Source organism: Channa argus, chromosome 4 (genome assembly GCF_033026475.1).
Source record: "Channa argus isolate prfri chromosome 4, Channa argus male v1.0, whole genome shotgun sequence".
NCBI classification, from domain to species: Eukaryota; Metazoa; Chordata; class Actinopteri; order Anabantiformes; family Channidae; genus Channa; species Channa argus.
Genome location: NC_090200.1, coordinates 7,376,632 through 7,402,270, shown reverse-complemented (window position 1 = coordinate 7,402,270; position 25,639 = coordinate 7,376,632). Strand labels below are relative to the sequence as shown.

At 41.4% G+C, this 25,639-nt stretch overlaps 1 protein-coding gene across 1 annotated transcript in view; it reads left to right on the top strand.

The window, feature by feature from the left end:
• The window catches only part of map1ab (microtubule-associated protein 1Ab), a 62,450-nt gene extending 37,127 nt beyond the window's left edge, over nucleotides 1-25,323 (top strand). The window contains exons 3-7 of the mRNA XM_067500721.1: nucleotides 6,873-6,955; nucleotides 7,725-7,862; nucleotides 8,210-19,811; nucleotides 20,628-20,860; nucleotides 21,119-25,323. Of these exons, the coding sequence (XP_067356822.1) occupies nucleotides 6,873-6,955; nucleotides 7,725-7,862; nucleotides 8,210-19,811; nucleotides 20,628-20,860; nucleotides 21,119-21,274 (12,212 nt within the window). The 3' untranslated portion in view covers nucleotides 21,275-25,323. The remainder of the gene's footprint in view (nucleotides 1-6,872; nucleotides 6,956-7,724; nucleotides 7,863-8,209; nucleotides 19,812-20,627; nucleotides 20,861-21,118) is intronic.
• Nucleotides 25,324-25,639: the final 316 nt, after the last annotated feature.

The following is a 25,639-nucleotide window of genomic DNA, read 5'->3' as shown; positions in this document are numbered from 1 at the left end:
CAGCAGTCACTTGAGGCTTTTCCACATAAACAAACGGTCAAACACGTAGTTTTGATGCATGGCCCTGCTGCTGGATGATGATGCAGTGCTGAAATGAGCATAGAGACAGCCGGGTATGTACCAGCTTCTTTAATTTTCCAACCCACTTCACACATCTTTATCTCTAAGCTTAGACAATAGTACTGAGTCCTGGAGAAGCAATGGGCTCACATTAGGCAAATGAGATTACGAACAGGGTAATAACTTTTTGATGTCAGCTTCCGTCAACCTCTGTCGATCTGACGGGTGTATGTAGAGGAAGTCAAGGCATCAGTTGATTTTCGTTAAGTCTATTACTTAACTTTAATGTGCTTGATTTCCAAGGCCAAAGTTACAGCAACAGGATGTTTGGAAGAGCTGCACCAGCATTGCATGATTTAAGGAAAAAGACGTGTGGACAGTAAAGCGAATGTAATATAAAAAAATAAAAAATAAATAAAAAACAAATGCCATAAGCAGAAAGTTAACTGACAAATTTTTGCAACTTTTCTCAAGATAAATACATAAGTCGGCGCAAAAGGTGACCAGATTTGTTGCCATCCGCTTTTTAACAAAATGTCACTAAAAGGTGTTTGAAGGTTGTTAATTCTAGCAACAATGCCAGGAACTTAATTGTAAAGACTGAGATTGTGATTATGAATGAATTAATTGTGCAGATGAACCTGCACCTACAATTTGATATTTATATTTTATATACAGAGATGTTTATTTAGCAGTGTTGTCATAGGTTATGCTTTTTTAAATTAATTTATTCGTTTATTAATTCTATATAATGTGAAAAACAATATGAAATGTATATATTACCTGAGCCCAAATTGGCATAACATGACCACATTCGAACAACTTCAGTGGATTTCTTTACACATCTTTTTTATAAACAGTATTGACAGTGTGAGAAAAAAAATTTAAAATTTCTCTCACACATTCACCCTCCGCCGACCTCCCCGACCTGAAACGATACACATTAATATTCTGAATTTTTTAAATTATATTTCAAGAAAAAAAAAAGACTATTTTGTTTTTTTATTATCTTGACAGTAGCTGAGGTCGTTTTCAATGTAGTTCAACCTCCATGATAGAACTTTTTCATATACAAACTAATCTACTTAAATGTCAACATGAACTTTTTCATTTATCTCTCCTTCTATTGTTGAGTGTAAAAAAAACGCATGCGGGAATGTTTTAACCTTGTGTGTATCTGTGCTGATGTGATTGGCTTTATAGAAAAATGAACCATGGAGTCCATTGTTTTTATATTTGTATTGGGATGTGGGCTGCCTGCCAAACCATTAGAATTATGACTTACCTTTGAAAGAGGGACTGTCCTTGGTGCTAAATCATTTTGTAGCTGTGTGGTGCTTTATGATACACTGACATCTTGCTGAAATTATTCAGGCTGCTAACGTCAGTTTATTTTCCTTTTTTTATTTTCTGAACTCATAACTCATACTTTAAATATGAGAGGCTGTAAACAGGTATACTCCTGACAGTATATTAGTTAGAAACTGCATTAGTGGCTCCCTTCTGAAATGTTTAAGCTGTTGTCGTCAGATTTCTTGAACCCACCTCTCACCACCCGTCCCTGCCACTGTAAATGTGGAACATGCTATCTGGAGCAGTGCAGTGGCTGGGCCTCAGTCGATCAGCTCTCCTTTTTAGTCGCCTTTAAACAGAGCGTTCTCATTTTGGGAGTTCAGACTGGATATTTATATCAAGCAGGTCAGTTGAGGAAGAGCTGGAATGAGCTGAAACACTAAGTTCTGTCTGACAACTAACCTTCCTTCCTCAATGGAAGGAAGGAAAGCAGCAATGATCAGGGTTGATTAAAGGCCAAAGGAGGAGTAGGAGAGTTCACCTCCTCAAGATCCATAAGTCAACTAACAGAAATGAAGCAGATGAGACACAGTGTCTGCTCTGACACCAAAGTTATTTGTCAAATAAGTGGATCATTGCAGATGATTAAGCTCAGTTAAGACCGATGCCCCTTGTGACAAACACACTATAAAAAATTTTCCATTCTCATTACCTGCTGAACTGCCCTTCTGACAATGTCACCATGGTCATAACTAATCATTAAGGCCTGTAATGTCCTGATATTTCCTTCACTGTTGGAATTCATTAAGATCAGGTCAGGTCAAATACAGGTTTTAGGACCTGATGACCCTGATGACTTTTTGTCATCAGGGCAGTTTGCACTAAAGCCTGGCATACGCACAGTTAACAACACACTGTACATATTACCAGAACAATTAACTGTGTATTGGTAGCTATGAACTATGAAATGAAGAACTAGCATGTTACTTTTATTTACATACTTTGCCACAGGTTGTAGGATTACAAGGCAAAGCTATACTGTGTTGGGGAGTAGTGAACTACATCTACTTAATCTAGTAGTTCAACTACAATCTTGGTTGCATAGTTTTTCAAGTACTAAAATCCTACTAAAAGCCAGTATTTGGCTTTAGTTTTGAATATTTTAAATCTCACACTCTCATTAAGTTGTTGCATGCTATTGTAGAAGTTACCTGGCTAACTGATTAATCCTGGTTGATGGATATGGATAGTGGGTCATTTTACTTTATTAGTTAATGGGGACAAGTAGACATGTGTTGTAATAAACTCAGTTGAGGCAACATTTGTCTCTATTAGTCATTATTATTCCTAAACCTTTTCTTACTCTAATATCAAAACGGCCTAAAGCCTAGAAGTGGCTAAGATGGAAATTGGTGCATTTGGACTATTATTCTTTAATTGACAAGAAGTAATGTCTTCTATTTTTAGCTGTCTCAGCATGATGGTTTTTGGCAGGAGGAAAAAAAAAACACCAAAAAAGTGTTACTGAATTTTTAGCCTGACTGGTGAAAAATACTAATTTAGCTGCAGAAGAAGACGGCATTTTTCCAACCCCAAATTCAGGTGCCGTATCTTTTGTTATGGACTTTGTGAGCTTCTTTGTGATAAATGATATGCTAATGATATGCACAGCTTTGATGTTCAAAATCACAGGCATATTACCAAGCTGCAGAGCCAACTGATTTGATAGAAAGTACTCAAGATGGATTCAGCGGACAAAGGAAGCAGGGAGCCTGTGACAGCAGTTGAACGTTTGCAGAAATGAGGTGTTTTTAAATAGTGTAAATAGAAATTCAAATGCATTTGGCTTCATGTGACACTATGTGATGGGATGATGCCTCCTTTTCTCTGCCTGGGATGCCAGTAAAGGAAAGCCATGGGGGATGAATAGATGAGGGCAACTTGGCTGAACATCTCTGTCCTTAAAAAGGACTATTCAAACAAACAAATTTAAGCTTAGGAACAGATGCCGGCCTGCTGGAGGAGGCTTTAGCTTCACACTGTTTGTATCCCATTGAATGCGTTGAAGCCCTGAAGGCTGACTCACATCACTAAGTTGTAATTTCCAGTAACAGCCTCATTATTTATTACAATTTACAGAGCACAAGGTTAAAAGACTGGATAATGGATTTTTATTGTGACTACAAAACAATTTTCTTTGTGTTTGCTCCTTTAACTAAGAGAGACTTTGTCTTGCACTGTTGCACACTGCTACAGTCAATATACAAGTGCTTAAAACATTCAAGCTCCATTCGCAATTATTTATTTTTCTCTCTTTTGGCGTATACCTCTAAGGGTCAACAGAGCTGATCCCTTTCTGTGTAATATAGTCTGACATTATCTATAGTGTAACTGTTTACTTCTGCAAGAATCAGACGGATGGATTAAAGGAAAATAGTTGACATGCTACTGTGTTTAGTGAAGTAATCAAGACGTGTCCGATGCAATCGAGGAATCGATTCCCGTGTCACTTTAACTTAGTTAAAATTCCATTGGTCTTATATATTTGACAATATTGTTGACCTCATTCTCTAGGGTGAGCTTCAGGTGGAGCAGTGAGCCCACTCCATTGGCTGTATCCGGGACAGGCAGCGACTGTGATCTGAGACCTCCAGCTTGCAGTGGTACAGTACAGAACAGTATTCTGTAAAGCCCTGCATTGTTCTCTGACCCACAGCAGCATTTCAGACCGACTTCAACTGTCTTTGTTGTATCCCGTTGTACCAGTCTGTAGTGTCAGTGAGCAGTAACCCTGCAGGCAACCAACAACAGTCCTTTCTCCTCGGTTCTCACCTGAGAAAAGCCCATGAGGAATTCAAGGGCACACACTGTCTTTTTACTATTCATTCTTCCTAAAATTGATTTACAAATTCTTAGCTCCATGAAGTCAGTGTGTCCAGTGTCTTTATCGATGAGGTTGCCTCAGCATTAAAAGTATCAAAGCACACTTGCAAATCCTCACTCACCCGCGCAGCTATGTCATCATGCTGTGAAGCGGATGGGTCTGTGGGCAGATCTGCTGAAGTGTTAGAACTCCTCCTGACTGCTGTACCAGCACGTTCATTTGATCGTTCTTCAGTCCGAAACAAAAACCTTCAGTCGTCTAAGGTCTCACATCATTAACTACAAAGTTAAAACAATAAAATGAAATCACAAAATAATAAATACCAAAGGCAAAGCAAATTTAATTCTAAGCAACTTATTTTTTTCATTTTCATTAAGTAAATGGCTAAGAACTTGATAGAGGGTAAACTAAAAAGACACAGTAAAACTAATAAATTGAAGATAGAAATGAGCTGAACTGAGTAAAGCAGAACAGATCAATCCCACTCAGTAATAGAAGTTGTAACCATCATAACTGGCAGTTTTCATGTAACTTTTTCGATTTGATCATTTTATAATCTGATAACTGTCAGTGCCCTTGGAGCCTTCTCTCTCATCATCTACTTGTTGCTTCTTTGCCCTTGGAGCAATGTCAGCCCACCATACTCTGACCTCTATACACTGACCTCTCACATAGTGTGATCAACAGGTCAAGGGTTTTACTTATAGTTAAATATATTAATCTCTACTGGTTGAATCGACAGAAAAAATGGAAAGGCAAAAGGATACGGAAAAATGCTCATCATCACTCATGCAGTATCTTCATGGACGGAATTCATGGACTTAAATTCAGCCTTATTATTTTCACTGTGCCGAGAGGCATCGTATCTTTGTTTATGAACTCCACTATTACCCAGGTAATTTCCTTGTGTTTGTATGTATTAATAGTCGTAAACACCCACCTTGTCAACTCGTTTGTTTTTTTACATTTTTCCTTGTTACTCACTCCATCTGCCTGAAGCCAGTGAACACTGCTTATTACGGCCTGTAATTATTTAAAATTTGTACAAGGGGAAAAAAAAAATCGCCAAATTGCAGCTTTGCATTTGAAATCCCTTTCTATCAAATTGTGACATAAATTTAAAAAAAAAAAAGTTTCAGAAGATGACGCTAAACATTGTTAATATTATACCTGTCTACTACAATATACCTGCATGCATAGGCACGTTAGCATGCTAAATATAGACGTCAGGTCAAAGCATGACTGTAATAAAGTACAAAAAATTGTTCTTGTTAAAACCATGGCTGGTGCCATTTAAACACACTTTACTTTGCCACAAGCACGTTGGGTAAAGCTGAGAAGAGTCTTGTTCTGTCCTAGAATAATAACATACACAAAAACTATGTGCATCAGCTTTAAGTTTTACTTCTATTTATACCACATAATACAGCCAGTCTAAAAGTTCACTTTATATGAAACTGTCACAGGTGATTATTTGCTAGTGAATAGGAAATGTGGTTCAATTAAATAAAAAAATCATTCGTTTTTCCATCAGTGTTATAATGGTAATGCCATTTAGCTCAATGAATAATGAGAAAGAATAAAGTACAATCATTAGCTGATAGCAGATAATATGGCCTTGATTATCATCTATGATGTAACAGCTACTTATTGAGCACTTCTTCCTCTGACTCACAGCTGGTCTAGACAGACAAGTACAACACTGATTGATAGAGAAGTTGAATCATTTCAGCAATGAGATTTTAAAAATAAAAATTACATTTCAAATCAATTTTATTCAAATTCTTCTGCATCTTAACTTCTGATACGCTCCTTTATGCTTCGGTGGCGTCTCTGTGAGGTTGAGAATGATTTACAAGTCTTTTATGGAAAACACATGTTGACACCACAGATCCTAAAAAGATATCTCAGCACTGCAAACTCAGGGGATGCAAGATCCCGCTGGATGTTAGAGTTGCTGAGATCTCCCCTATTATTAGACCTCTTTAATATTAGAGCCTGCATCTGTGCTGGAACAAAGGGGAATTAAAAGCTTAACATCACCTCTGAATGGAATGAAGTGCTGATGAGTTCAATGAGGCAACATTAGTTTAAAAATGCAAAAGAACATACGAACAATGGATTTTAATGTATTAGTTACTTACAGAATTTCTTCGTAATATTCATAGAAAATCAGTCACAAATCACAAAATCATTCTGCTTTTCATCTTAGAACTTATCACACGTCTTCTCAAAAGTCCACTAACATAAAAGTATAAAAAAAATTATTTAAATGATATTATTGTGTTTGTGCATGGCTTTAATTTTGAACTCAGCAGGCATCAGTGACCTATTTCCAATTCCAACTTTTGTTCTTGTGTTGATGCACAAGTGGGTTGTCTCTATATAGTGATTGTCCCACATACGGCGCAGAATGCAGTATAGTAAATCTCCCTTACTTAAAGAGGTTTTCCAGATTGGGTCTGGATGACGTCCAACAGGATGTCTTCAGGCCAGACGGCTGAGCGTCTGGCAACAGTGACAGTCAAGTTGTTTACCTCATCCAACCATCAGACCTCAATGGAGGTGGCTCTTCTGCCAATCAAATCCAATAAATTAAAGGGAGTTAATGTAATGTTTTCTTCTTCTGCTACAGGACAAAGGACCCTCCACCACAGAAGTGATGTCCTAGAGACTGTTGTGCTTGTCAACCCTTCAGAAGAAACTGTTGTATCAGAGGTAAACCAACAGTTTCAGAGGTGCAGCACAGTACTCATTGAATCAACACTTAGAAGTGTGTGTGTTTTTGTGTATATAAATGCAACACATCTTCTGACTGATCAATTTTCTTTAAGGCTATTTTAACATTTGTAATATCCCTGCTAGAAGTTTTTACTTTTAATAATACAATTATTAATAAAATTTTGCAACCTGGTAAATCAAGTCCTCTATGTAATGAAGCTTCTACAGTTTCTATTTTACCTCAAAACATTTATTAATGATTTCACCTACTGCCCTTTGATACCAACCACGTATATTTTCAATAAGTTTACTTTGTATTGGCCTATCCGAAAAATAAAGAGTCAGGGCCCACTTTATTTCATATCCTGCCTTCAAGAATAAAAACATGTTTTTAGTTTTATGTACTGTATGAGAGAATAAAACTGTCAAAAGGATCGAGCTGATGAAAGAATATAAATATGACCCTTGTTTAGCTGTCCTTAATGCCAAATACAGTATAAAAGAATTTTTGATATAAGATACTTTGCAAACTATCTGCTACAATAACAATTATATGCAAACTAAGGGACTTGTGGCCTTAGTTTGCTTGACTTTTCTGCATTGTTTGCAAAAAAATTACTTCTAACTAATCTTGTTAACCTTGACACAGTTAAAGGGCATCTTCCTTTGCCAGTGACACAGGTTTTTCTATTTATATCCTTGCAACGTTGTCTCTCCATTAAATGACCTCTGTCTCCGTCTCTCGGTTTGTGTGTGTCTGTACCAGATCCAGTGTCTTATCACAGACTCATCCGGACATAAGCTTCTGGTCTTGAGTGGCCAGAGTTCAGATCACGGTGGCCTTCTTCTACAAACTGGGGTTTTCACCCACCAGACATTTTCACATATCTTTACTGATCCTGAGGTAAGTCAGAGCCACTGTCCCCAAACATTAAAGGTTAACTTCAAATAGCTTTCTATGTTTTTAGTTTAGGGTGTAAATGCACATTATTCTTAAACCTAAACTCTGCTGTATATGAAAATATTTCTCTGCTTCTAGTTGAGAAACTCCTCCACATGAAACAAACTAGAACCAAAGTTAAATATCATTGAAAGCATTCTTTAAATAACAAATTGATAAAAACTTTATTCTGTGCAATAATTCTAAATGCATTAGTGGTTTGTTACATTTTCATATGAAAGAAAGTACAGTACAAGTTTAAATACATTTAATTTGTTCTTTACAAACAGACTCTACATATTTTTTCACAGGTCACTGAATTACTGGGCACAGCAGCCCCCAAGCAGCAGGCTACACTTACTGTGTCCTGCCGCGGGGAGGTGGGCTGGAGCTCTCTAAGACAGCAGCAAACCCTGCAGGAGTTCCTGGAATACAAACTAAACCCTGAGCCTCTTCTCCCCAAGATGGAGGGCGTCACTGAGTTCACAGAGTACATCTCTGAGACGGTCGATGTCCCTTCACCTTTCGAGCTCCTGGAGCCACCCACCTCTGGGGGCTTCCTTAAACTGTCCAAGCCATGTTGCTACATCTTTCCCGGTGGACGAGGAGACTCTGCTCTCTTCGCTGTGAATGGCTTCAACATCTTAGTGGACGGAGGTTCTGATCGAAAATCCTGCTTCTGGAAATTGGTTCGTCACTTGGACCGGATCGACTCGATTTTACTTACACACATTGGCGCCGACAATCTACCTGGTATCAATGGGCTTCTTCAGAGAAAGATAGCAGAACAAGAAGAGGAGCAGTCTCAGGGCTCCACCAACTACAGTGACTGGATGAAGAACCTGATCTCTCCTGAATTAGGTGTGGTGTTCTTCAATGTTCCAGAGAAGCTCCGTATGCCTGAATCCAATCTCAAAGTAAAGCGCAGCATCGAAGAAGCCTCGCTGACTCTCCAGTACCTTAACAAACTAGGAATCAAACCGGAGCCTCTCTTTCGTGTGGTCAGTAACACCATTGAGCCCATTACTCTGTTCCACAAGATGGGAGTGGGCAGGTTAGACATGTATATACTCAACCCCGTCAAAGACAGTAAAGAAATGCAGTTTTTAATGCAGAAGTGGGCTGGAAATAGCAAGGCCAAAACTGGCATTGTGCTACCCAATGGGAAAGAAGGAGAGATATCTGTGCCCTACCTGACATCAGTTACAGCCTTAGTCGTCTGGCTCCCTGCCAATCCTGCAGAAAAGATCGTGAGAGTCCTGTTCCCTGGGAATGCACCACAAAACAAGATCCTGGAGGGGCTAGAAAAATTAAAGCACCTGGACTTCTTGCGCTATCCTGTAGCCACACAAAAGGACATTGCCTCAGGAGCTCCTCCCTCTGTTCTAAAACAAACCAAGTTAAAACAAAGAACAGATAGCAGAGAGAGTCTTAAATCCTCCCCAAAGACTACTGCAAAGGTCTCAAAGAAAGAAGCTGAAGGACAAGACGATGTGTCAGCTGCCACAGAGGCAAAGAGTGACTCTGTAAAAGAAAATATTTCAGAGAAAAAGGAGGAGAAAAAGCCCACCAAGACATTAAAATCTAAAACCGATGTGCCCGAAAAGAAAAAACTCCTAAAGGAAAAGTCTTTAAAAAAGCACTCGAAGGAAAGAGTTTCAAAAATGGATGAGAAAAAGGACAAGGAAAAGAGGGAGATAAAAAAGGTAAAGAAAGATGACTCTGCTAAGAAAGATGAAAAGAAAGATGCAAAGTCCAAAGAGGACAAAAAGAAGGACACATCCAAACCTGAGCTGAGAAAAATCACAAAGCCCGACCTGAAACCTCTTACACCTGAAGTAAGAAAGACGTTACATAAAGCTAAAGTGTCAAATAAAACCAAGACTGGAAAAATCAAAGCAGCTAAGGCTGAACCTGCTGAACCCAAACACGAGGAGCCCAAACCTGAAATTATTCAACCTGAGCCGCTAAAAAATGGAGCAATTGAGGGCATGTCTGCACACTCCACACCTGAAGACCTCACCAAGGACTTTGAAGAACTGAAAAAAGATGAGGCCATTGCTGTATCTGCAGAGCTGCCAGACAGTACTGAAGCTGAATCTGAGACAACAGAACTAGAGCAGCCAAACGAACAGGAAATTACATCTGAGATTCCTGCTGGCACAACGTCTCCTGAAGTAGAAGCTGTACCAGCTGAAGTCGAAGACAAAGAAAAGGTACTGATACAGCAGAGAGAATTAGAGGAGGCCCAAAAGTTTGAGGATGAGGGAGCAGCAACTCAGGATGAGGAAGAAGAAGAGGAGGAGGAAGAAGTTCCAGCTGCTGGAAAAAAAACTGTAGATGATGAAGAGGAGGATATGGGAATAGGAGAAGATGAAGATGAATCAAAGTGGAAGGAGGCCAAGGTGGACAGTGGACTTGACCGAAAACATGAGATAGAAGAAATGGAGAAATCAGAAATTTTCTTAGCAAAGGCTGTGACAAAAGAGGATCATGACATGACTCCATCCGAGGTCGAGCAAAAAGCAAAAGAAGACGATGAAGAAGAGGAGGAGGAGGAGGCAGTGGAGAAAGCTGAACTGGAGGAGGTGGAAGATTTAGATGTAATAGCAGATGAAGAGATTAAAGTCAACCCTGAGGATGCAGCTGAAGAACAAATGGTCACAGAAAGAACTGTTGAAATCCTGAATACAGGCAAAGAAGAGGAGGAGGAAGAGGAAGGCTACCTATCACATGTGGGTGGGCCCACAGCTCCCATAACTTCAGTAGTTCAAGGAGCTGCTGCAGCTGAACCCATGTCCTACATCCAAGACGAGACCATCCCCGGCTACTCTGAGACAGAACAGACCATCTCAGATGAGGAGATTCATGAGGAGGCAGAGGAGAGAATACCACACCTTCAGTATGACGTCGGTGCCTACGACATCTCCGTTCCAGATCAAACCGGATCATTTGTAAACATTCATGGCATGAGGGAAATGCAAGCTGCAGCTATGACCGAGAAAGGTTTCATACCAGGCATACAGGAGCAAGTATCTGTGTTCACTAACATCATCACTGCTCCTCTGGCAGAAGAGGAGCATGTGTCTTCTGCAACGTCTATCACAGAGTATGATAAAATGTCCTCCTTCCCCCCTTCTATCACTGAAGACCAGTCTGTGGCATCTGTCACAGCACCTCCTGCTGAGGAACCACCCAAAACCCCTACTCCTGTTTCAACCCCACCTGATGTAACACAGAGCAAAGAGCAGCCACTCTCTGCAGGAACTCTTTCACCACCTTCTTTAGAAGATGACAAACAATCCAAGTCTCCATCGGATGACTTACAGTTCCCTGCTGCAGAAGTGAAGACGGTGCCTAAAGCTCCTGAGGCTCACGATGCAGAAGAGGAAGAAGAGGAGGATGACGAAGACCAAACCCCCAATGTTGACATTTCACTTGAAAAACTCCAAGAGGGCTATGCTTCATCCCAAATATTGCAGGGTAATGAGAAAGACATTGAAAAGATCTTGGGCTCTGTCTCTCCAGTTTTAAAGTCTGTACAAGATACCAAACCAGTCTCCCTTCCAGTTGAAGAGCAAATTATAGATGCACCTAAAGATTTTTCATCCGTTATGCCTACTAGACCTTTTGGATCAGACTCAGTAACTTCAGAGAGTGAAGAGCGCTGTTTCAGTCCAGATGATATCACTGTGAAAATGGCCTCCCCTCCACACTCTGGACCCTCAAGTGCAGCTCACTCTCCAATTCGTCAGTCACCAGTGGAAGACAAGATGAAGCTCTTCCCTGACTTGGAGCAGCAAATGAAACATGAGCTTCCTGCTGTAGTGACTACAACTGAGGACAAAACTGAACAGAAAGATGAGACAGAAAAACATAAAGATGTTGACATGACCAGAGCAGATCCCGATAAAGTAGAAGTTGCAACATCTTTAGACATAAAAGAGGTTCCAGTGATGAAAGAGCCAGAAAAACCTGCTCCTTTAGAGCCAAAAGCTGAAGTAAAAAAGGCAGAAACAATGCCCGTTGTAGCTTCTTCTTTAAAAGAAGTTCAGCCACTGGTGTCAGGGCAGGTTTCCCCCAGCATATCTGGACAACAGGATCGAGACATCAAGACTCATGGTCTTGAAGAGAAACAACCTAAAGTGGCTGTTACAGGTATATTTCCTGAAAAGGAAACTCTTTACCCAGATGATGATACTGACATGAAAGGTGATGATGATTATGATAGTTATGATAAATCAGCAGTTAAAATTGTGAAAGCGGAACACGACAAAGAAAAGGACGACACCTCCGATTTGAAGCAAATCACCGCCGAGGATAAACTGAAATCTGTCACGGAGGAAGAGGTTTCTGCCATTAAGTCCATCACGGATGAGAAAGCAGAAAAAGTGGCAGTAAAGGACATTTGCTCTGACATAACATCTATCAAAGAGGAGAAAATTGAAAAAGACACCGTCACTGTTGATGAAAGTGTTAAAGATGAACAGAAAGTGCCTGAAAAAGACCATGCTCCTGAGGTCAAACCAACTAAAGAGGCGGAGATGGAAATTGTTGCCAAACAAATCAAAGATGAACATAAGCAGAGCGATACAGAAAAACATGATTTTGACCTCAAAATCAAAAGTGAGGTTAAAGAGATGGGGGTAGCGATGGATGATGTGACACAGAAAAGGGATAGTTTTGATATTAGCCCGTTACATACTGAAGAGGAAGAGACTAAAAAGCCCCTCACCACAGATATGCAAACTGTTAAAGACCAGACGGAAAAAGAGGCAAAGAAGGATGATGTGTTTACTGAGCATACTAAAGCTGAGGAAACTACAAAGGAGATGGAAAAACCAGATAAGAAAGAAGAAAAAGAGATGGAAAAGACAGATGTTTCGGCTTCCAAGCTTTTTACAGATGAAAAGGGAGAAAAGGACAAAGAGACGGGTGACATCACTCTTGATAAACTCACCAAAGCAGAAGAAACCATTAGTAAAGATGATACATCTGACGTTACCATAAAAGGAGAAAATGGGCAAAAGATTTGTACTGTAACCGTTGGCCTCACTACGGTGGAGGAGAAGGAACTAACAGTTACTAAAGACGAGATTCTTACGGTGAAGTCAACAACAGAGCAAGAGATAAGTAAAGAAGATATTTCTGACACCAAACCTTCCAGAGAGCAGGATAACGAAGTGACATTAAGAAAGGATGACGTGGACACCTTTAAATCTACCACAGAAGACATCAAGAAGGAAGACACAGGTAAAGTTGATGCTTCTGCAACAAAACTTCCTAAGCCAGAGGAAAAAGATCAACTGCCAGAAAACGCTTCAGCTGTTAAAGCAGGGGCTGAAAAGGACAAAGAAGAAATTAAAGCTTGTGATGCTGCTATTAAACTTACCCAAATGGCTGAGGAGCATGTAATGGCTTATAAAGATGACTATGTCTATACACCAACCAAGGCAGAGGTAAAAGAAACTCCTGAAGATCCTGTCAAACCAGAAGAGGAGCGAGAAACTGTTGTCAAACCTATTAAGATGGAGGAAGAAGATTTAAGGATTTCCACTGTCACAACGTTCAAGGATGAAACGAGCATGAAGGGTGACATTTTATTTGCCAAACCAATGGTGCAGGATGAAAAAGTGAGAGAGATGTGTGCTGTCAAAACAGCAATTGAGGAAGAGAAGGACAAAGTGGTAGCAAAGGAGGAAACCTTTACTGTCGAGCTGTCCAGGAAAGAAGAAGACGTGACAATTCAAGAAGATAGTGTTGATATAAAACCCTTGAAGGAAGAAACTGATACAGTAACACTTAAGGAAGAAACGCTGGATACCAGACCTACCAAGGAGGAGGAAAGCAAAGAGGCAGATGAGGAGAAGAAGAGAGAATTAAAGGAAGTTGCATCTGATGTTAAACTAATTAAAGAAGAGGCCAAAGAATCACAAATAGTGGAAACTTGTGATAAAGAAGTTAAAGTGAAAGAACAGGAAGTGGTTAAAGACAAAGAAAAGAGTGATATTCCTATGAAGGAGCAGAAGGGAAAGGACAAAGAGGGAGACAGGACTGACATCTCTAAGGAACAATCGCTAAAACAGGAAGCTGAAGAGCTGGAAAACCGTGGTTTCTCAGACTACAAAGCTATTTTGGAAGAAACTAGTGATAGAGAACCTGAAAAGGTTGACGTGAAAAAAGAGAAAGAATCAGATCCCAGCGCTGAGCTTCCCAAGGACACAAAAGAGAGAGAGCCATCAAAAGTTGAAACCGTTGATAAAGAAATGAAAGATAGAGCCGATGTGGGCGGTGATGAAGCTACATCCATCAAACAGGAGCAAGAGAAGGAGATTTATAGTCCAACACGTAGCACCAAAGATGAGCAAAAGGTGAAAGATGACTATCCTTCTAAGTTTGAATCCAAGGAGGGTGATAAACAAGAGGGAGATCTACCTGTAGTTCACACATTAGAAAAGGAGACAACTAAAAAGGATATTTGTGACGTTACTGATAAGCATGTACATGAAGAAGTTTTAGATAAGGTCCCTGGAGCTCAGAAAGAGAGGGAAACATCCGATGTTGCATCAGTGGAAATGCAGAAAGACTCAGCATCAACTGAAGTCCAAACACCAGCAAAAGATGACATCTGTGTGTCTTCCCAAAAAATCCAAGAGGAGAAAAAAGAGCAAGATAAAGAAGCAAAGGTCATTATTAGCCAAGAGGAGAAGATGGAGAAAGAAAAAGACGACGCACATGTCGCTGAGCTGAGCAAAGAACAGAAAATGGAAAAAGAACAAGAAAAAGAATACACTTACGGGACAGAAGACACAAAGGACGAAAAGACAAAACTAGAAGGGGATGAACAGAGGATTGAAGAAAAGCATGTTACTGACACAAAGACAGAGGATACTGTAGATAAGGAAAAGTATGACTCCTCTGATGCTGACCACTCCAAGGAGGAGAAATGGGAGAGAGAAGAATTGCAGGAGAAAGACCTTGACAAGACCATTAAACAACCTCCGCAGACAGCAACAGAAGTCAAGTCAGATTACAAACCTGCATTTGTGGTTCAGTCCTCAGATGAAGACAAAGACGATGAAGAGGAGGAGGAGGAGGAGATTTGTATGGGAGGAGCAGGCTCCCGACCTCTGTCAGTGGAACTAAGGAAATCAGACCATGACATATCTTCTGCAGACCTCCCTGTATATCCAACTGTGGAGGCAAGTGACCAAACTAAACCACCATCGACATCCAAGCAGACCACAGTGATCATACCTACACTTACAATGCAGGAGCCCTCCATTGATGAAGAGTTTGGCAAAGAAGAATCCAAACTTTCACCTGAAACAGACACAGATGTGAAACCCGAAGCCACACCTGCACCTCTCACCAAGCCACAACCCTCCTTCGATATTGTACCACCAACGATGGAACCAGCCTCTGTTCCAAAACAAGAACCAGTACATGATATCCCAACTGCTAAAGCAGAACCAGTTCTAGGCTCAGATGAGAAGAAGCCCGCATTATCAACAGTATCAAGCACTGAGAGTCAACCTAAAAGCTGTACACTTTCAAGCACTGAGATCCATTCCAGTGTGGAAGAACCACCACAAGAGAAACAGACAAGCCCAGGAGTTAAAGAAAAGACAGAGCCAGAGGAGAAACCAGGGAAGGAAGCAGAAAGGGAGATGGAAGGAGAACGAGAAGTTGCTTCTCCAGGATTGTCACAGCGTTGTTCATATTTTATGTTGGACAAAGACTCTGAGGATGCTTCACACACTTATGCTGTTAAACCAGACACTGCAACACTGGGGAGTGGTGAAGAAATGTCTTTAGAGAAGGAGATGGTCAGTGAAAGTCTACCAGATGAAAAGCAAACATTTGGTGCATCAAAGTATGAGCCATATGAAAAACCCATCCCCAAAGACCATGACTTGGACCTGACAGAAGAAAGTGAGCTTTCTCTCAGTTTTGATCAGGCCTCTCATATCGGCATTGACGACAACAGAAGAACGAGTCAGACAGAGGCTGCGGGAGCCATGTTCTTCCTGGATGAGCAATACAAAGAAGAGCCTCTGTCATTCAGCAGAGTCGACTACAGCCCGGTTTGCCTCACACAGAGCGAACGAAGCAGCCACCGCAGCCCCTCCCCACAATTTGAAGATAGAGAGAAAGGCCAAGAGGAAGAGAGTGAGAGAGAGCGACCAGATACACCTTATGTTGACAAGAGCTTTTCATCCATAGACATGCAGGACAACAAAATGTCCCAGGCTGTTGAGTCTTATTCTTGCAGCCCCAAAGAGGACAAACCTGAAAAATCAGAAAGGGAAAAAGAGGCTGTGAAGGACGGTGCTGCGGCTGCTTTTCCAACAGGAGCAACAGAAGAAAGTGAGAAAGTTTCTACCAGTGCTCGATCAGCAGGCCCATCGGTAAGACAAGAAACGCCCTCCGTCTCACATCTTGGTGCCAAACCTTCAGCTCCTGTCGAACCTGTTGGGGAATTCACTGAGAAGAAAACATGGGACAAAGAGAAAGAAAAATCTGCAGAGTCACTCAGAGACAAAATGGAGTCCCCTGACTCTCCATGTGGTCGCCACTCACCTGCAGAAAAAGACATTTTACCTCAACAAGCATCTCCTTTACCGGGAGAAGAGGCATCAGCTGGGTTAAGGACGTCCCCTGCTGACACATTTTTAGGACGTGAAATCGATGATAATGCCCTGGCCTTAGATAACAGCCACGTTAGCAGTTCTCCCACTTTTAAATCCACGATAGATGAGAGCCTCATAGATAAAAGGCTCCTTGTAGAGGGAGAAGACTTCAACGTTGATGAGGACGATGAAGATGAAGACGAGGAGGAAGAAGAGGAGGAAGAGGAGTCAAGTGATATAGATATGGAAAAGGGTGCCAGAGAACAGTCTGAAAAAGAAACGTGCAGACTTAGCTCCGATGATGAGGGAGAAGACTCAAATAAAAAGGCTCAGTTGCCTGAATCCAGAGTCCTTGAAGTGGAAACGGTAAGTAAACCAACACCTGATGATGCCTCAGCTTCTGAAATCACAGAGACAATCAAGCAAGACACAAGTAAAAAAACACTGTCTCCTGAAACAAAATCACTCAAAGACGATGATACAGCTGGTGAAAGGGACGTATCCAAACTTCTTGAGACAGAGAAAGATGATGTCGGTAAAACAACTGTGTCACCAGGAGCTCTCAAAATGGACCCCAGCAGTTTTCCTAAACCTGATACCCCAAAACATCCTGAGACAGAGAAAGGACAGGACACGGACAAAAAACATTTGTCTCCCGAACCAACCACAGAGAGAAGGTTGTCATCAGCAGATATAACCCCATCTGAAGTACCAGAGTCCAAAAAAGAAGACGACAAAACGTCTCTATCACCAAGCTTTTCGACCAAGGAAACATGTCAACCAGCTTCCACAAGAGGCTTGACAGGCAGCCCTTCGGCACCCGATCATTCAGAGTCCAAGCATCCATCTAGCGCCTCACCTCCACTAACAAGCAGCTATGCTGATATCGGAATGAGTCGATCTGGAGATTTCTCTGAGCATTTTGACACTGAGGAGACCGAAGAAGAATTAAGGGAGGATAGGAAAGAAACCATCACACATTGTGATACAAGAGATGATCACTATTTCAGCCAAAGAGACCTCCAAGAAGATGAGAGACACATTGCAAAACATGAGTCAGCTTGCACATACACCACCTTAACATACGCCACTTCAGCCTACTCCTCCACAACGTACAGTTACTCATCCTCAGCATCTTTGAGACAAAAACCTGCAGAGAAAGTTGAACATTTTACAATGAAATCAGCCTCTGAAGTATCACTAGTGAAAGAGGAGCCACGGGTCACGACAGCTTCCACAAGCTCCTGCTTTGGAGGGTTTCAAAGAGACGAATACATGGAGGTGACAACAAAACCTGCAACAAAACCATCTTTACCTACTGAATGTGAGGAGGCCAAACCCTCACCTGCAGCCTTGTCAACCACTGCCGAACAAGCGGAAGTTGAGACTGGCTCCACAAAGCCGGGACCAGACACAAAGCTGAGCACTGATAGTTTTTATATGCTGGAAACTAAGATCACAACATCCACCACATCTCTACAAAGTACCCAACCAGAAAAAGTGTCAGAGTGTTCATCCACAGCAGAGGCTCGTTTTGATGTCTCCCCCCTCCAAAGGGCTGACTCCTCTGAAAGGAAGTCACAAGAGTCAGCAGAAGACGAGGAGCCTGAAATGGAGGACAGCACCCTACCATGTCGTATTGAATGTCAAAAAACAAAGGTGGCTGAGCAACAAGAGACATTTTCATCAATAACTGAGTCACAAGTGGTAGAAAGTACAGTCACTATTTCGTCTACTGCTGCCATCTCTAAATCTGACGTGCAAACTGTTCAAAAGACAGAAACTTCATCAAGTGATAGTGGAGCCGGCAAAACCTCATGTGCCAAAACACCGGAGGAGATAAAAGAGAAAACATTGGAAGCAGAAAAAGAAAAGAGAAGTGGAGAAATTGCACCGTTGAAGAAAGATGCCAAAGTAGCAGAAAAAGAAGTAGAAGATGAAAAGACAGAGGCTACTAAAGACACTGAAGTCAAGCAGAAAATCGCAGAAAAGAAGCCCGAAGAAAAGACCGGTAAAGACAGCACGGAAGAGAAGAAAGCTACAGCTGATCTGAAGATGTGTGAAAAAGTGGAAGTCAGGAAAGAAAAAGAGGCAGAAGAAGTAGAGAAAACTCTTTTAGAAACGCCTCCAGACAGATTAGAAGTTAGAAGAAAGAGCAGTATATCAGATTGGGAGCTACTGCAGAGGCCTGACGACTGCCCAAGTGCCCCTCCTCCAGGTTACGGTGATGACGATGCCGAGGAAGAAGAGGAAGCAATGGAAGCTATGGAATGGATGGCCAGTGTCCACGGTACCTCTGTGTCCTCTTCGAAGGATGCATATCATAGTGAAACAGCTGGCCAAGAAGGCCTCCCTCGACCCTCTGATTTGAGCACCGGAGCCACCTCCTCCTCTGCTTCCCCTCCAGGCTACTCCTCCTGTGAATACAAACACCGTAAAGGAGAGCTTTCTCCATCATTCATCAACCCCAGTCCCCATCAGCTCTCCAGTGATGAGGACGAGGAGGACGGCCAAAGCGAACACTCCCAGGATGGGGACGGGGACGAGGACGATCAGGACCAGCACTCTGTAAAGAGGAGGTCACACAAGCATAGACACCACCATGCTCAGAGTTACCACGGAGACGCTGGACACGGGTCTCAACAGCTTCCAGGTGGCATGTCATCTGGTTTGGCTGTGACACTAGCTGGGGAGGAAACACCTCCAACATCAGTGAGTGAGTCTTTGCCTTCGCAGTCGGACTCTGACGTCCCTCCAGAAACCGAGGAGTGTCCATCCATAACGGCGGAAGGAAATCTGGACTCTGACGAAGATGCCGAACACCTACCTGTGGACAAATTGTCTGTATCTGGAGCTGGAGGAGGCCACCATCCTCCATCACCAAGATCAGCTCAGAAGACTCACGATCCTCTTCCCATGCCGATGAAGGACCCTCTTCCTCATCCTCCCCACCCGGATGTGTGCATGGTAGATCCAGAGGCTCTTCTCAATGATCACAGCAGTACAGAGAAACTTCTCAAAAAAGAGCACAAGACCGCCAAGGGTCTCAGAAAAGGTAAACCCAAATCTGCCTCCCCTGCTCGAAAGGGAGAAGTCAGGAAGAGGTCCTCTACTCCAGTCAAGCAGACCAAGGACTCCCCCTCACCACGTTCAGCCTCCCTCAGGAGGAAGGACACGGAGAGGAGCTCCAGGCTGATCAAGATGTCTGAGACTCAGGGCTCCAGGAGTGAGATCCTTAATCCAGGGAAAGGCTTGGTCAATGGCATCAAGAACAGTTCAGGTGTGCTTATATCTTCACACCCTGCAACACAGTTAACATAAATTGACCCTTAAACCGGCTTCACATTAGATTCAAATATTATTATTTTTTTTAATGTAGGAAAGATTATGCATTAGCAGACAAACTGAACCTGAACGGATTAGGAACTTTGCCCACTTATGCTGCACACAACACAGTGGAAACAAAGTCGATTACACTTTAGCTCCTTCTGTAAAATTTCTAATACTTTCTAAACCTCCATAAACAAAATTACACAACTTCTCTACAAAAATGCAAAACAATTTTCCAATAACATTTTCTCTCCTGATTTTGTTGGGGGATCAGGAATCATTCATTAAGATCATAGGAAGGTGTTACTGGATCTTCTTACTAATGCAAATAAAGCCTTACCTAAACATGGATCCAGAGACTCAGCCACTAATTTCAAAACAAATAAGCCAATATTTGTTTATTGTCATTTTAATTGATTAAACATTTGTCCATTTGTTGTTTCCTTGTGTGAAACGTTCATGCAAAAGAAGCTTCTTTCTCTCTGGACTGTCAAACTCTAGATACTTGTTTAAATGCGTTGGTGCAATTTGACATTCGCGAACGTCACGAGTTCGGACATGCAAGAAAATTGCCCTGTTAGGAAATTATGGGAAACTATGCACATGATAAAACTGAAATTGTAACGGCAATGATGATGCAGTTTAGTCACTGATCTCCATATATACTGTGAATAAAATGAGAAATAAAATGTAATGTGATTAGTTGAGGAAGGTTATACTCTGTACTAACACACAGATATTGGTCTGTGACCCTGTTCTCCTTCAGGCAACAACTCGCAGAAAACTAGTTCAGCCGTCCCCCCAGGACCACCTGTCTACGTTGACCTGGCCTATGTGCCCAACCACTGCAGTGCCAAGAACGTGGACCAGGAATTCTTCAAGAGAGTGCGGGCCGCATATTACGTGGTGAGCGGCAACGACCCCGGCAGCGGAGAGCCCAGCCGTGGAGTCCTGGATGCTCTGCTGGAGGGCAAAGCTCAGTGGGGCTCCAATTTACAGGTCTGTAGTCCAGGTCACTATGTCCTTTAGGACCTAAATAGTCCACTGACACATAACCATGGCTTGTCCCCTTTACACTGTGATTTTGGGACAGATTAAAGAAACAAGAACATACTTTAGCGATTAGCTGTTGGCAGGTGGATTTGCTCACCTTTGCACAGAGCCAGGCCTCATCCCTCAGTCTTTAAGTGAACTGGCTGGTAGCTGCAGCCACATACTCTGCTCCCTCCTCACTGTCCCCCATCATGTCCCCATCAGGTGACGCTCATCCCAACCCATGACACAGAGGTGACCAGGGAGTGGTACCAGCAGACCCACGAAAGGCAGCAGGACCTGAACATCATGGTTCTGGCCTCCAGCAGCACCGTAGTCATGCAGGACGAGTCCTTCCCTGCCTGCAAGATTGAGTTCTGAGCGTCACAAGCCCAGCACCCATCCTCCCCCCTCCCTGTCATCTGTTCTCTCTGGAAGTAGAGCAAGAGTGAACACTCTGCTTCATCAAAGCTTCTCGCTCTCTCATGGTACTAGTCTCAAATGCATTTGCTGCAGCCTTATCACACCAGATTCTGTTAGCTGAAATCAAAGTCCAAACTCTGGGTTCATGCTTTCTGTATCATGCAAGTAATACTGTACTTTTGGTTGGTTTCCTTCTGTAGGTTTGCCGTCTGCCCTAACATACTTCTGACGCTAACCGCTGTTAAAAATTGAAATCCGTAACAGTCACACTTGACAGCTTTCATTACCTCATACTGACCAATCAAAAACAAACACCACCCCAGTTAAACTATAGATTAGTAAAGTGTAGTTCTGCTAACTCAAGTTCACTGACTTACTCACAATAAACTTGCAGTCTAAATACTCAAGTGACAAGATTCTCATCCTAAGGGTTAAAACCAGGATAAATCATGAATTTCTTAACTTCTCCAAAAATGTCTCCTATATTATTCTGCAGTCAATAGGTTTCTTTAGATTCTATGCACAGTATTTCTGTCAGTTCCTTTAATAGTTTTAGTACAGACCCAACGAAAGTCACCCTTTGCATTTCTGCTCTCGCTACAGTAGTTTTTGGAATAACTCGAAAACATAAATCGATGTTATGTATATTTGGGGAAAAAAAAAAAAAAAAAAGTCCGTCCTTGTCAGTTGTGAAGTTTTAGGAGGTTGCTTGACGTCGCCACTCTTTGGAAATCTTACATCTTGGCTTTAGCAGCTTAGCTGGTGCATGATGTTTGCATTTTAGCTCGGACTGTATCAGAGAGAACTGCATAGGGTAAAATCCTGCATTTAGCCAGCCTTTAAGTGTGGAATGCAGTATAGTGCAGATTACTTAGGTTATTACACTGTTTGGCTGTCTATGCTCAAGTGAATTCAATAGGCGCCAGGCAAAGGGACAATGTTTCTACACTAATCACATCTCTGCTGGATGTAATGGTTGTTTTTCAAGTCTTTATCATGGTCTTTGTTGGTTGTACCTATTCCAGTATACTTATAGGGTAACTGTTTCTATATCATTACAGAGGTTATGGGAAATAAATGATATATTTTGCGATGATGCAGGAAATTATGGTCCTGAGGCGACTGCAGCGTTTTTCGTCACCTATTCTTATTTCGTCCTGTTCAGCTACATGGCATCGTCTGTCAATATCACCAAGAGATGGAAACGAACAAGCAGTGACCTGTGACAAATGTAGCAACGGAAGCTTGTCCGTTTGGCCCTGCAGAGGGAGCGATTTGCTAGTGGGAACTGCAATATTTATATTTGTTATTGGAGGTATTTTTTCCTGGAGAAACAATCGTCAAGTGTGTTACAGAAGGCTTCTTTCATGTGCCTTTAGCTTGGGGTATTGGGGAGGGGGGAGGGGGGTATTTTAAGGACATGTCAGCCATTTTGAAGCAAGAGCCAGAAGCCAGGGTAAAAATCGAGTCCACCACTTTGAAACAGAATGGTCAAAATAGTACACTCACAATATCCAAACTTTGGAAATAACCTTGAAGCTCTATAATCCAAGTAACTATTAAACTTTCAGTATGAAGGTCTTTCAGGACGGTATTGCACTTTTCTGAGGTGGTAGAGTTTAGAAGTCTGGTTTTTATTTGTAGTTAAAAGCACAGTGCATTAATGTAGTAGCAGAAAATAACTTTTCATTAGAATATAATGTACAAGACTTTCCATCTAACAGAGCTATTGTTGAGGGATGATATCTTAATATTAATCCCAGAGTAATATTAATATATATATATATATATATAAGCTATTAGAGAATGAGCATGAATGTGATGATTATGATTGTACTGGACGCAGTTACAAAGTAGGAATGTTTTAGACATAGTCTTTGTCTACGATACAGTTTTTATAACCGCGGCATGGGTCATATCTCCAGGTGACGCGGCGAGTGAGTTTTCCTCAGCGTGAAAGGTCTTTCTGCTTATTCACAGCCAGACGGCAGAGGAGGTCATCAGCTCAGCTAAACGTACGCAAGGCCAAGTTTTATATCTTTGTTTACATCCGAACAGATCGACACGTGCAATTTATTCTGGTTTTATTTTCTCTAAATCTGTGCTGAGAAGCAAACGCGAGTCTCATTTCTGTCTAAATGAGAATTCCAGCTCTGCCAGGATGGCACATCTCCTGGTTGTTATCTTTGTTTCGAAGACTGATTTGGAGCTAAGGGACACACCAGGCTGCCTGAGGCGGAGCAGCCTTGGCTTTTCAGACATATTGACGATGGATTCAATGTCAGTGTGTTGCCAACTGAAATCAGACACTCGTCTGCTTGCACTCAGTTCTTTACCTCACACTGGTTTAAAGTGGGGAGGAAACCCCTAAAAGGCTAGAGCCCCTTGTCAGCCTGTGCTCGCCATGGTCCATCGCCACCCCCATGCTGCTTGCCCTGCCTGAACTCCCTTACTTTCAAATCAAAGCTTGTCGATTCACATTGTTGCCACTGAATGTTTTTTATCTTTTTTTTTTTTTAGCAGAGGGTTTATCCATTATACACTGTGTTTGCCTTGATATGCATCTCATTTCTTGTGATGTTTCTGTGGCAGACCTTGCTTTTTTTTTTAAATCCCACTGGGGAAGAATTGTTGAGTTTGATAGAGGTTGTATAATAAAATAGCTCGGAACGCACAAGTACACACACGCACACACAGACACACACACACCTTAGTCTGGGGGGGCGTTGATTAACTAAAGTGACGGGGAAAGTGAAAGTTAAAAACGACTCCCTTTTAGGTCACACGATTGTGACGCAAGTAAGCAAGAAGTCCTTCTCACCCCATCTTTGCTGCTGCAAGGAAACGTGTCCCAAACAGGAGGAAGCTTTTTAATGTAAGGATCAGATTTTGTGGATGGTCTGATGTGTCGCGCTGTCTTTGAAAAAAACGTTTTTAAGTTGGCAGACTCCAAATACCGGGCCTTGAGCGTTTTCAAGGCTTCAGGGAAACGCTGTGAATTCTTTAACTGTATGACTATACAATAGCTGAATGCACTGTACAGGAGACCTATTTTTCTGAATGTAGAGTTGGTACTACAATACGAATGCTGCTGGATCAAAACAGACACACAAAAAAAACAAAAAAAAAAAACAAACACTGTTTGAGTGGAGCCCAGAATGTGGGTAGACATTGTTTTTTTGGGGGAGAAAGGGTTGATTTTTGAAGTGAGACCATAACACACACTAACAGAAATAGTACTAACTGCAGCTGAAACTTTTTCCTTTTTCCTGAATATGACTTGAAACACATGCAGACTCAAATACCATAAGTAAAATTAAACGCTACACGTACACTTACGTACTGTACACAGACTTGTACATATCGCTCTGGAAAGAACAAATCTGAAAGATGCGTATAACAAACTCTCCTTCTTGTGATACTCGTCCATTTTACGCTAATTTTAGTGACAGTATGGTCAAGACTGCTGACAACTCCGTAAACTACACACACACACACACACAAAAAAAAAGGATACAGAATGAAAAAAGTGCATCTTTCAGTTCAATCTCATTGCCATAACTGCGTTAAAATAAAGATATCATTACATCAAAATATGGTGTCATCTCTCCATCTAATCTTTCTGCATGTGATTTATTTAGTTATAATCCTGAATGTAATTGTTTAACATGGAAATAATAAAAAAAAAATACAATGCTATTTTAAAAGGCGTATATTTGAAAAAAAGCTAATTGTCTTACTGGTACTTAAATACCTACAGTAATATAATACTGGGCTGTGCTTTTATTGTTTGCCCTGTTAACATGTTGTTAAGAAGACGCTGTATCGGTAGTTCTCTTTAATTTTCTCTCTCTTTTTGCATTGTAATAATATTATGTTTTTCTTCCTCAGCGCAATATTCAATATCTCTGTCTCTTTAAATCTAACTGGCAAAACTAGAACTACTGCAGATTCATTGTGAAAGGGAAACAGCCTGGTGATCATCAATTAAAGTACATTTAAATCTACATTTGTCCTGAGTGGGTTCTTTTTTTTTTTTTTCCAGCTCATTTTTCATCTAACTGTAAACGTAAATAGTTACATTAACTTCATTTATTACAACAGAATAAGACCACTAAACCTTTTTTTTTCCCTTTAATGTTATCTAATGATTTGTAATTTGAAAATCTGTTGTTTCATAAGATCTTTTTAAGATTTCATAGCATAAGGTTAGCGGCCACTAGCCACCGTTAGGCTTGTTGTGACCTTTGTTAAGTTTCCGATTAACTGAACAAACCTGATCCAGGTAAACGGCAGTAGGCAGGGGAAGGACAGCTGGAAAGC